At 44.6% G+C, this 12,017-nt stretch overlaps 1 protein-coding gene across 1 annotated transcript in view; it reads right to left on the bottom strand.

Moving 5' to 3' along the window:
- Positions 1 to 1,601: 1,601 nt before the first annotated feature.
- DOCK3 (dedicator of cytokinesis 3) overlaps positions 1,602 to 12,017 on the bottom strand; it is a 454,921-nt gene continuing 444,505 nt past the window's right edge. The window contains exons 47-49 of the mRNA XM_044676700.1: positions 11,393 to 11,480; positions 4,161 to 4,243; positions 1,602 to 2,117 (exon numbers count right to left, since the gene is read on the bottom strand). Of these exons, the coding sequence (XP_044532635.1) occupies positions 1,602 to 2,117; positions 4,161 to 4,243; positions 11,393 to 11,480 (687 nt within the window). The remainder of the gene's footprint in view (positions 2,118 to 4,160; positions 4,244 to 11,392; positions 11,481 to 12,017) is intronic.

A 12,017-nucleotide genomic window follows, 5' to 3' on the forward strand; every position in this document is an offset into this window, starting at 1 on the left:
TAAAGACACTGTTGTCCACTAGGGCTTTAGAGAGCTCTGATATCCTTTTTTAGGCCGGTAAAGCCATTGAAAACTGTTCTTGGGGCTTACCCCCAGCAACCCTTGAACCCTGTGTGAGAACACCATGATAAATCAGTGGCAGAAGGCAACAGTGTTATGTGGCTTGGGCTCTTTAGTAACAGGATACCACCTCACCCTGCCTCTCTGCCCCCTCTAGTCTTGGGAACACCAATAATGAAGGTGATTTCATTTGCATGGGGATAAGTTTCTAAAGGAGACAAAAAAAAAAAGTACCTCCTAATCCTTCCTACCCAGTAAGTAGCTGGCTGAGCCTGAGTTTTCTTCAGCCTGCTTCAGCTGGGCTGCCAGTCTCTTTTACACAGAGGTAGTGTTGAAAATCCCTGACTCTGGAGAATGGACTACATTCTGATCGCTTCTGAAAGATCAAAGGATTTCCGAGCTGCTGAGATATGGCGGTCCCTCTCTTACACTAGTAGGGCTTACCAGCAGTAGAAGGACCTGGTTGATATTAGCCCAATCAGAATGAACAGCCTTCTGTGCCCAGGAAAGAACCTACCCAAAGATATGGGTAGGAGCTGGACTCTCTGCTCTGAGGAAGGTGATATGGGAAATCTTTCTCCCTTGGGGTGTTATGTAGCCCTACCCTCAGATAACTAGACTCTAAGCAATGGTGTTGACAACTGCCCAAAACAACTGGAAGAAGGCTCCAGAGGATGGGATTGGGACCTTGGGAGCTACCCAATCCTTGCTGGCCCTGCAGCCAAATTGGGGAGAGGCCCTGCCTCCTGGGGGTGACGGGGAGGGGGAGGAGCATCAAAAGGGAGCAAATGTTCAGAGATCCTACTTATGGAGAGAAAACTAGGGGAGGCAGTAGGGAGGTGAGCTGGAACGTAGGGCCTTCAGCAGCCCCTGTGGAAGGCCGGCAGTATGGCTAAGATGTAGAAGTTGGATCAGCACACCTGGGCCAGTGCAGGAGGCCCAAGAAGCCACATGAGCAAACATTCCTGGAAGAGCTGATTTTATTTGTTTTCATAGCATTTCTTTTGTCTCCCATCCACGGACCACCTCTAAGTTTGCCGTGTGCAGTCTACACAATCCCTGAATGTAATCATGAGCTTTTGCATCTATACAGCAAAGAAAAAGGTCCCTAGTGCAACAACTTGTGTTTCCATACCCGGAGGGGCCAGTGCTGGGAAGGGGGTGTTTGTGCTCCCCTTCTGGTACTGAGATACTCCAATGTGGCTTCTGTCTGTGCAAGTCTCTACGGCTAAAGGTTACATCCACACATGTTCGTGTGGGCTGGTAACTGCAGAAGGAAGAAAGCATCCACTGCACAGAGAAAGAGGGAAAAGAAAGCTCCAATAAAAAATGTAAGAGTAGAAAATAAACTAAAAAGCAGCAACATTGCATGCTGGCACCATCTCTGTACACAGTCGAAACAGGAGTTCACGGCAGTAGAATGTAGAGAATTAATTTCTCTCTCTTCTGAGTCCCAAACCTTTCTATTTTCCCTCTGGGCGACTTGCTTGTTAGACCTGGAGTAATGATACGAGTTCCTTTGCTCATAATCTCCCTCTTGTCTACTGCTCACTGATGCCATGCTCCCAGGCAACCCTGGCTTGCTCTTCCTTGATACTGGCTGGGGGCAGAGAGACTTTTCGATGCAGAGGTCGGTGTTTGTTGTCTTCTTCTTCCATCATCATCATCCCCTCCTCATGCTCCAGGGGCGGGTGTCGGGAATGGTAGGGTTTGGGGGGTAAAGCAGGAGGAGGGTCCATGGGGTCCTGAGGGATGACTCCACTTGGGGCAGAGTGGCTCCGGCATGGCTGAGATTTGACTGACTCCAAGACGTCAGGCTCTGAGAGACTGTACCGGACCGGGAGGTAGGGTGTCTCTAAGTCTTCATCCGTGTTCCAGGCCTGGCTAGGGACAGAGTCCATGGTGTCAGTACGAGGTGGGACCTCTGAAGAATGCCCAAAGTTACTCTCACTCAGGGAGGACACACCGCTGCTGGCACTGCCTGACAGGGTAGAATTGCTTCCATCCAGGCCAGACTGGGGACTTGTGGGTGATGCAGGGATGGGATGGAGAGGAGACTGTTAGAATAAAAGAGAGGTTGATTAAAAGCCCTGATCAGGCGATTCTGCAGGGCAAGTTACCCATTATGTGTCTGGTGGCAGGCTGAGAAGCTGGCTTCTCTAAATGAAATAATGGCAAATATTGACTGTGAATGTATGTGCTTTATGTGAGATGCTCGGCTAAGTGCTGAAACACTGTGCTGTCACCCCAAGAAAACCTGGCATTAAAAGGTATTAGAGGGGCAGCTGGGTGGCTCAGTGGATTGAGAGTCAGGCCTAGAGATGGGTTCAAATCTGGCCTCAGACACTTCCTAGCTGTGTGACCCTGGGCAAGTCACTTGACCTCCATTGCCTACCCTTACACAGTATTGACTCCAAGACAGAAGGTAAGGATTTAAAGAGAAAAAAAAGATATTAGACTGGGAAACCACAGCAGCCTATTTCTGATGGGAAATCAACCAGTCAAATCTACCTTCTTTCTTGTTGACTTGTCAGGACCATATGGATACTCTCTGCCCAGTCGGCGTGGCCCCTTGGAGCCATCAGGATATTTTGGGAAGAAGACCAGGGCCTTGTAGCCTGGCTACTTGGAGCACAGCCCTTCTCGCCAGGGTCTTTGTGAGACTTGGGCAGAGAAAGGCTCTATTCCCAGGTGGTCTCCAGTCATACTGAAGCAGCTACAAGGACATGGAGATCGTCCAGGGAAGTTGACAACCATCTGGAATGGCCTGAGGCTGGCTCTTAGGGGCAGAGGCCTTTTAGATGGTCTAGACTCCAAGATGCTTCACAATGACACATGATTCTTAGTCTTTCCTGTAGCTGAAAGCAACATCAAACACCTAAGAGGTATCCTGGCCCTAGCTGTCTTCCCCCTGACTCTTCCAGGTCAAGACTTCTGTTCCAGGTAGGATTGGGGCACCCAGCTCAGGTTAGAGGAGGTAAAGTTAGTTCTAGTTTAGTCTAGGTAGTTAGAAAGTAGATAAACAGACATTAGGGCTGCCTTTGCTCCTCCCTTATTTCTAGTCTCCATGTCTTTACAAAGAAGCTTCTACATGCTTAGAAGGGTTTCTCTTCTCCTCTTTTTGGGAACACTAGTTCTCCTTAAGGCCGAGATCAAGTGCTACTTTCTTCAAGAGGCTTTTCCCACTTCTCCCAGGAAATGGGCAACTATGTGGTGTAATCGAGAGAGTGCTGGTCTTGGAGTCTGGGAGACCTGAGTTCAAATCTGGCCTTGTATGCTTACTACCTTTGTGACCCCAGGCAAGCCATTTAATCTCTGCCTGCTTCAGTTTCCACAATTATAAAATGATCTAAAATGATGACAGTAACAGAACTTACTTTGTAGGGTTGTATTTAAATGATATAATATTTATAAAGTATTTAGCATAGTTCCTGGCAAGCAGCAGGTGCTATATAAATGTCCCTTCCCATCCCCTAGAACTACATTGTATTCACTTGCTATAGATTTTTATCAATTAGGTGGCACAGTGTACAGAGCACTGGACCTAGAGTTAGGAAGACCTGAGTTCAAATCTAGTCTTAGATATTAACCATGTAACCCTGGGCAAGTCACTTAACCTCTGTTTGCTTCCATTTCCTATAATCTGCAAAATGGGAATAATAGCACCTACCTTGCAGGCAGAATTGTTGTTAGGATTAAATGAGATGATATTTTTAAAGCAATTTACAATGCAAAAGGTGCAATAGAAATATTTATTCTTTCCATTCCCCTCTTTCCTCAAACTGGGCACATGCTGCATTCCCTCTAGTAGAATGTATACTCACTGAGGACTGGGGCTGCTTTATTTTTATTTTTGTAGCAGCAGTGTTCAGCATAGTGCCTGGTCCATACACAGCAGGCCCTCATTTTTTTTTTTAATTTTTCAGATGACCAGGGAAGATAAATAACTTGCCAAAGGTTACATAGAGAAAGAGAGGTTTTACAAGGATTCAAGGGCAATTTTTCTGAGTGTGAGTGTTGAATGATCTCCACTCCCCCAAGCTTTACTCCCTGATGGCCTTTTCTGAGACGCAGGCTTTGACGAGATGCCGTCCTGTTACCTTTCGTAGTGTCCGAGCAGGAAGGGCTGGAGGAGCATCGCCAAGGGGATGATGAAAGGCATCAAAGTGTAGAGAATAGTGTCCTGAAATAAACAGAAATTCATTCTCAACAAGGAAGAGGGTCTCATCGGGATCACAGAACCTCTGTATACCATAGGATATTATAATCTAGACCTGTCCTGGACAGCAGGAGAGATTGGATGAAGTCTTGGGAGGCTTTTCCTCATCTTATTTTTTTTTTTTATTTTATGGCTGTGAGAAGTCCCTTTTCACTTCCCAGTCCATTGAGAGAGAAGTGACCTGGCTCATGAAGGATGTATCTGGAGGATGTCCTGTTGTTTCAGAGCTGGCATGAAGAGTTTGGCAGCAGCAGCAGGGACTTTCCACCCCTGCATTGCTGAGGCTTCTGGGCCAGATCACAGGCTGATAGACACCAGGCCTTGGATAACAACCATAATTTCTGTTGCCTTCAGCTTCAAAGTTGCTTGTTGTTGAGGCATCTGCCTAACTTGCTGCCCTTGCAAATCTACCTCCACTGTCGTTCTTACCACAGCACACTGGAATTCTTACCATAACAGCTGACTTCTGGTTTTGTCTAAGAGTCTGCCAGGTGAAATAGCCCATCTTCTCTGGTTCCCTCCATCTCTTTTCCTGGAAGGAAGCTGCTTGCTTGGGTGGATCCCATCCTTTGGCTTATTGGGGCCTGAGAGCTGAGACTATCTGGGGGACCTTCTGTCAGTTTTCTTACCATGGGAAAGGCTTCGAGGAGGTACTGGTGGGGCCAAGATGCTCCCCACATGGGCAGACAGCAATGGCAGGGCCTCTCGGGTTCCACTGTCCAGGCTCCAGCTGCTGGGGGCTGTTGATACAGCTGAAGGATGGAAACAGATGGAATTGGGGTGAGGTTACATTAAGAGATGCACTCATGGATGGATGGCTCATCGTAAGGACTGGCTCTTCTCCAAGTGTGAGCTGGCCTCATGATACCTGAGGTGGTATGGGGCCACCTACTCAGGATAAAGACAGTGGCCTGAAAAAAGGACTTTGGCTCAAAGGATCAGATGGCATCCAGGGGTTGTTTTGGGGTTATGAGGACTGGCAACATTCTCAAGTATACCAACATCTGATGGATTTTTAAACGAAGGGGGATTAGAAGTATGACGATGAGCAACTGGTAGCAGTCTAAACCAACTGAATGTTTCCTTCTGTTCTGTGCAGAGGAAGAGTATGGGATTTGGGAGGAGATAGGAGTTTCCAACTTTTCTGTCCCACCAAGAGTAATGGCAACAGATGTACTTCCTCTCCTAAACTGAGGTATATATGAGAATAAAATTCAGGAGCCGTGGTACACCAAGACCTGTTGTCTTCTAATGCTTCTCCCTCCCACTTGTAGCAACAGTACACAGGAATATGAAATCTTTATTTCTGCTGGGCAAGGACTGGTCAAGAAGATGTGCTGACCCAAGTTTGGCATCCAGCTGGGTATAGCATTTAAAACCCCAAAATGAGTTGCAGAACTGAACAAATTCTCTATCCCTCTTATTTGGCAGTTTCCTTAAAAAAGGTTTTGGGTTAAACAGACACTTTGACAGAAAGGGTTTACAGCCTGGTTTGTAGCCTAATTCTAAAATAGGAGATATGCCTTGGATGCCACTGTGCCCATAGCTTGGCCTAATATCAGATACCACTATTCTGTCCAGCCCAGGGCAGACAAACTGCTGCTGATGCCCAAATAGCAAGTTCTAGCTGAGTAAATAGTTACCAAACAACAAAGATGCTAGTGGAGGGTCCAGAGAAAGGTCCCTTGGGCGGTTTTCTACATGGACTATTCATTGGTGGCTTTGAATTCTCTATAGATGTCTGCTTTGTGTCTAGATTTATGTAACCTTATGAAGACTTACCTGTACCAGAGGCTCTAGGGACTGAATTTTGGCTAACAATGCCACATTATGGAGTCTGGGTACCAACCCATGGACTGATAAATGTATGATTGGAACATTGTTACTTTCATTTTAGAGACACTGGCTCCCTCCAGTATTTTCCTGTATACCTAAAAAGTATGAAGTGGGGATGAGAAATAGTGAAATCTCAAACCCAAGATCCTGAGAAGTCTGTTTTGTGGAGAATAAGGTGGCAAGTACTTTTACCTTAACTAATGTGATAGCATGAAATGGATATTACTAAGAAATAATCTGTCTACTACCAGTGGTAGTAGGCAAACAGTCTTATTGTTGGGGGCTAGACTTCTCCAAGGATGTCAACAATAGACAAATACACAAAGAGATAAAACATGCTACTTTGGATCATGGAAATAATTATTAGCAAGAAGGATCTTGGGAACTTTCAATACATAATCAAGGGATCTCAAATTAATCTAAGGGGTTTGTCATGTTGACTCCTTTCAGACCACTGACTTCTCTAGTATGATGGCCTAGAGCCTCAGATGAAATAGGAACTGGATTCCTATAGGATAGGCCATAATACAGAAGTTCTTGGATGAGAACTAAATAAAAGCTGGCGTAGGAAGTTACCATGACTTGGGTATGAGTTTTATTTAGAGAGAACAATGAGGAATCCCATTCATTCCCTTCCTTCTCATTCACACTTAGTTTATCCTCAGCCTTTGCTGAGTGTGTAGCACAACACTGTAGAGGCACCACAGCAGAGAGAAGACCAGTGTGGGAAAGTGTCAGTTCTTACCTAGTCCTAACCCATCAGGTTTCTGAGAGGGTCAGAAAGTTAGGTTGATTTGGTTTTTTGGTAAATTGTGAGTGTGAAAAGTTACTCGAAGGTCTTCGATGAACTACAAGTAAAATGTAAGTCATGTTTTAACCTTGATTTTGGGCTCAAGATCCCATAGGCACATGCCATACTTGTTATGTGGCAAAGAACACCACAAAAAAAGAACAGGGATTTGGAAGAAAGAAACTTGTAATCAGAACTTGGCTAATTTTGATAATGATGGCTGAAGTGAACCACTGGAGTCATTACATATGGAACCAAGTACCTTTCTGTCTTGCTTTTCTAGTTGAAGCTTTTCAAGCACCCTGATGGGTCTTTGAAACATGGTATACACACTCTAAAGCCAAGATGACAAAGAGATTCTATGATGGAACAAGTTTTTTTGGGAGGAGAAATTGGGAGGGAGTCAACTCTGCCATTTCTGGTTAAATGGGAGTTGAGCTATGCTGAAGCTCCTCTGCCTCCCAGGTTTGCCATGAAGATTACAAGCATAATATGCTTGTGTGAGAGCTAGTTGGAGGTAACTGAGGTTTTCTTCTTTTTCCCTCCCCTTGGCATTGCCAGAGGGGCAGGCAAGGGAGGCAGGAAGGCAAACCTTTCTATAATACTCTGGGCTCAGGTCGCATGCCTAGACAAGTACCAGGTATCACTAGGAGGAAGAACCATGAGAAAGAGAAGTGAGAAACAGCTTCTAGGGAGAGGACAGTGATGAAGAAAACCATAAGCCTATATACAAATAGACATAGGCAGTGGTGAATAGGCTCCCTGTGAGGAGTGCCAAAGAGAGGGAAATACTGCAGAAATCTTTTGAAAAAGGGAATGGTTTGGTAGTGAACAGAAGAGCCTATACCAGAGCAAAGAGCTGCAAGAACATGCTGAAAAGAGGTGAGCCTGAACTTGCTGCAACAGCTGTACACCCAGTTTTTTGGGACTTGACCTGTTCTTTCCATGTAGGGATCCAGGAATCTTGGGGGATGTGTGTGTATGTATGACCTATAACCATACATTTTCTGATTTCTCATTGACTAATAAAAGTTGCTTTCAGCTAGAATGCCTGGGTAGTCCAAGTTGCTTACAAAAGGAATACCCCTGAAGAGAAATGATCCAAATCTAGATGTTCCCAGGGAAAACTCTGGATGGGGCATGAGTTCATGGTATGATAATTGAGAAGTGTCCAAGATAGGGGCCTGGGTCCAGAATATGACCTGTGGATCCAGAACTACTTTGGATCATGGAATATTTTAGAAAGGGAGTGTTGAGAAGCACAGGCAAACTTCTCAACTGCACAGTGGCTACTGTGGCTTACAGTCAAGCCTTGCTGAGAATACCAGTGACTTCAAGGTGGTAAGAATGAATAAAAGTCACGTTTTAAATTTTCTTTCTGAGCAAACTTCTAATTTTCTCACCTCAATCATAAATATTCTTATATGAAATCACTTGCTATTAGCTCATTCGCAGGAACAGTTCCCTCCTTTTCTTCCATTTATGTCAATGAGGCTTGTGAGGTGAAACACACCTTTTTTCATACATTGCCCTGCAATCCTGGTTCACCTTAATTGTAGAAGCAGGATACTCTGTATGTTGATTTACCCTCTTCTAAACGCCAGCAAATTCAGCTTTTGAGTTGTCAAGTCATTGAAAGTTTGGAGGTTATCAATTTTCCTCTTCTATCAAATAGCATTTTGACCCATATGGACTAAATATGAAGACAATGGAGAAATGCTCTCATTTCCTTTTATCCAGATGGATGGTGAAAGATGTGAGGCAGGCTTAGTCTTTGTTCAGTTAGAGTCTTCTTAGCCATCTTCATGATGCATTTATGATAGTCAGGAAGGAAGGTGACTTTTTAGGGTAGCCAACCCAGAGTTATGAAGGTTTCTTCAGAGAGATGCCCTTTCTATGCCCTTTGTTGCCGCACTCCAGGATCCAGCAATTACAGATGCTTTGATGGTCACGGATAGAGGCATTTGTGAATTTTTTTACAGCCACGTGGACATCTCTCCTTTAATACTATTCAAAGGAATGACAATAATGACAGGGGGGAAACAGACAATACTTGTGGAGGTGTTGAGATGAAAATGTGAGGACAGCTTTGGTGGGACAACTACTGATGGCACTGGGAAGAGGGATTTGAGGGGAGTCCTGATGCTGACAGAAAGGAGGAGAGGGTGCCAGGGCTTCATATGCTGAGGAAAATCCCTTGTATGCATGACCCTCAAAAGTGCTAGTCTGGGAAAATGAGCCATTTGAGTGTCCTCACAGAGACCCGTTGGTATGAGGCCACTCAGGAAAGAAGGTACCAGTGTATATTAGAGACAGTTACTTCCAGATATAATTTACCACATTTAATGGGTGAAACTGAAAACTAGCCTGGTCATTGATTCACTAATAGAAACTTGGCAGAAACAAATTGGAATGCTAGTATTAATTCTTTCAATTTCTCTCTAGCAAAACAAGGATATTGTGGGAAAATTAATTGAGAAGGCATTTTGACATCATCAGCTGACATAGTATGTGTCCACACTCATGGTGAATGCCCCAGACATTGGCATCCAGTCCTGGAGGTCATTCTGATTTTGGTGGTTCCTGGGATATTTAGGGGGAAAAATCTTGGTGCGTGTGTGTGTGAGATGCTGTTAGGTCTGATCTTGGGGGCAATCATGGCTGCCTGGAGGGAGATTACCTTTGCTGCTTAGCTCTCAGAAGTTCCTTGGATAGACCTGACTTTTGACTCTGCCCCTCAACTTTGTATAGGACCCTCACTAGCAAGATAATGTTGAAAAGCACATGGATGCTTTCTCCCTTGATAGGCTCTCTTCTGGGTCAAACTTGCAGCCCCTGGGCTAAGTCTGAATTGTATTACCCTCTGAAGGAACTTTTGTAGGGTGTAAAATGGGTCTGTGGGGTGAATGACTTAGCGGCCCTGTTCCATTTTGAGCCTGTGCAGATGGTACGTAGATTCTGCCCTATTTTCTACTCTAATGTAACCCTTGCCACTTGGGACTATCTGTAGTTATCTGAAAGGTAGGCTTCAGGGAGAGCTATTGGCCTTGCACTGGAGGATGTCCATTGTAAAATTTGGTGGGGGGATGATGTTGTGCTGGGTTAAATTATTCTTATTTTTGAAGTGATGGGAATACCTCTTAATTGGAATGATGATAATCCATTTAGCTTAGTGACTACGTTAGAAATATGACAGAGCCCTAAAATCTGCTATTCAATGGGGAGGCTTCTTCATTGGCTAAGAGTGAGCCAGAGGCTGTAGAATGGGTGAGGGGGATTGATTTAACAAGTACTCATGGAGGCAAGTCTTTAAATTGGAGAGGTGTAAAAGTGAAGGCCACATTTTCATCTGAACAGAGTGGGCTAAAGAGAGAATCATTGTAGGTCAGGCTAGGCTTGGGAAACTGTAACTTGATAGAAAGAGTTAGGAGTAGGTAGTTTTCTTTTATAGATGTTTCTAGTGCCCCTGCCCTGATATGTGATTTCTGAGTCTATATATTTAGAACTTATTTCGGAAAGTATTCTGAAAAAAAATTAACTTTTTTTGGTCTGGGGTATGTGGAAGTGGGTAGAAGGGAAAGATAGAAGCAGGTGCTAGAAACAGGTACCAAGACATGGCAGTTGGGAGAAGATTTCTGAATTCAGGGAGCCAAGCAGGCCCGGAGGCCAGGAAAGTTCACATGCATCAAACTGGAGTTCAGGAATCTGGAATTTTTAGAAAGCAATAAAAGACCAAAGCCCTAAGGCCTAAGGACAAGGTCTTTTAGAGTAGCTCTAATTGGAGGAAACTGGAGCCTGGGGAAGCTGACTATGGGTCAGTGAGGCCTGGGACTCAGGAGCTTTCCCACGCCCAGTGGCTACAAGTATTATGCCTGATTATATGAGGTATTTCTTTAAAAAATTAAAAATATTCCCCACTCCAGCCTTCCATGGGATAGAAGGATGGGTCTTGGGAGAACAGCTTTTTTTATTTTTTTAAATCCCACACTTCAAGGGCTGTGAGATATTTGGAGTAGGATTTATCATTAATTCTAGAAAGTTGTCCAGATTGCTAGTGTCCAAAGTCATGGGCTGGGATGAGCACTTGGGAAGGGGTATATCAGTAATTTTCATACAGAAGTTGGAGTTTTTCTTGAAATGAAGGCTAGGCACTAGAAATGGGGGGCAGGAAGGGGTTGAGGTCTCTCTGAGAGCCAAACACTCACAATATGGCAGCCTCTTTGAAGGCTAGGCTCGAGAAATGGGAAAGGTTCAGACAAACTCAAGGGATCTGAATGAGAGTAGCAACACTGGGCACAATTAAATAATGGTTACACTTAATAGGGAGGTCTGCACACACTCAGAGACACCCACAGCCCAAATTGAGCTCCGCTCTAGCCATCCGAGGAGTAGCACTTGAACTGTCAGTACTCCAGATGATGGAGTGTCCGACCAGTCTAGGAAGGAAACACACTTAGAAGAAGAGCAACACAGAGGAGAAAGAATACCTTTTTCAGCCACAGATAGATTAGGGTCACTGCAGGGCTTACAGGGTCCGATCATTTGCTGGAACAAAGCACGCTGGAAATTTGGAGGCTAAGAGAAGAGGAAAAACCACAGAGAGGTGAAAACCAGAAGCCATGATTCTGTCCAGTGCCTTGGGCTCCAGGAATCTGGTTATTCCGAGGATCAGACAGGCTGGAGTCAAAGTACAGTACTCACATCATTTCATTCTGAATTTTGGTGATGAACTCAAAGCACTCCTGAAAATACACTCCCACTACAGTCAACTCTTAACTACTGAAAAATGAATGATCTCTGGCCACTCTTTTGGACTCCACTGCCTAGCTCTTCCCAAGCTGTGTCTGTAGAGACTGAGTATACTGATTGCAGTACATCTGTTTATTGGGTTCAGTGTCAGAACCTGCCTAAGCATTGTCTGACCTGCACCTCCAGTTCCTGCCACTGGTATGGATAACTGAATTTTCTCTGTTTTGGATCAGAATAAAATTTAAACATATCTCAGTTTGTTAAAAGTAGGACTGGATAGTGATAGCGAAGGAAACTTGCTTATGTGGTCACACACAGGCCATCTTGCTTTGATGGACAAGATGACTAACAACTGTTATAGTA

This window comes from Gracilinanus agilis, chromosome 1 (genome assembly GCF_016433145.1).
Source record: "Gracilinanus agilis isolate LMUSP501 chromosome 1, AgileGrace, whole genome shotgun sequence".
Classification (NCBI taxonomy): Eukaryota; Metazoa; Chordata; class Mammalia; order Didelphimorphia; family Didelphidae; genus Gracilinanus; species Gracilinanus agilis.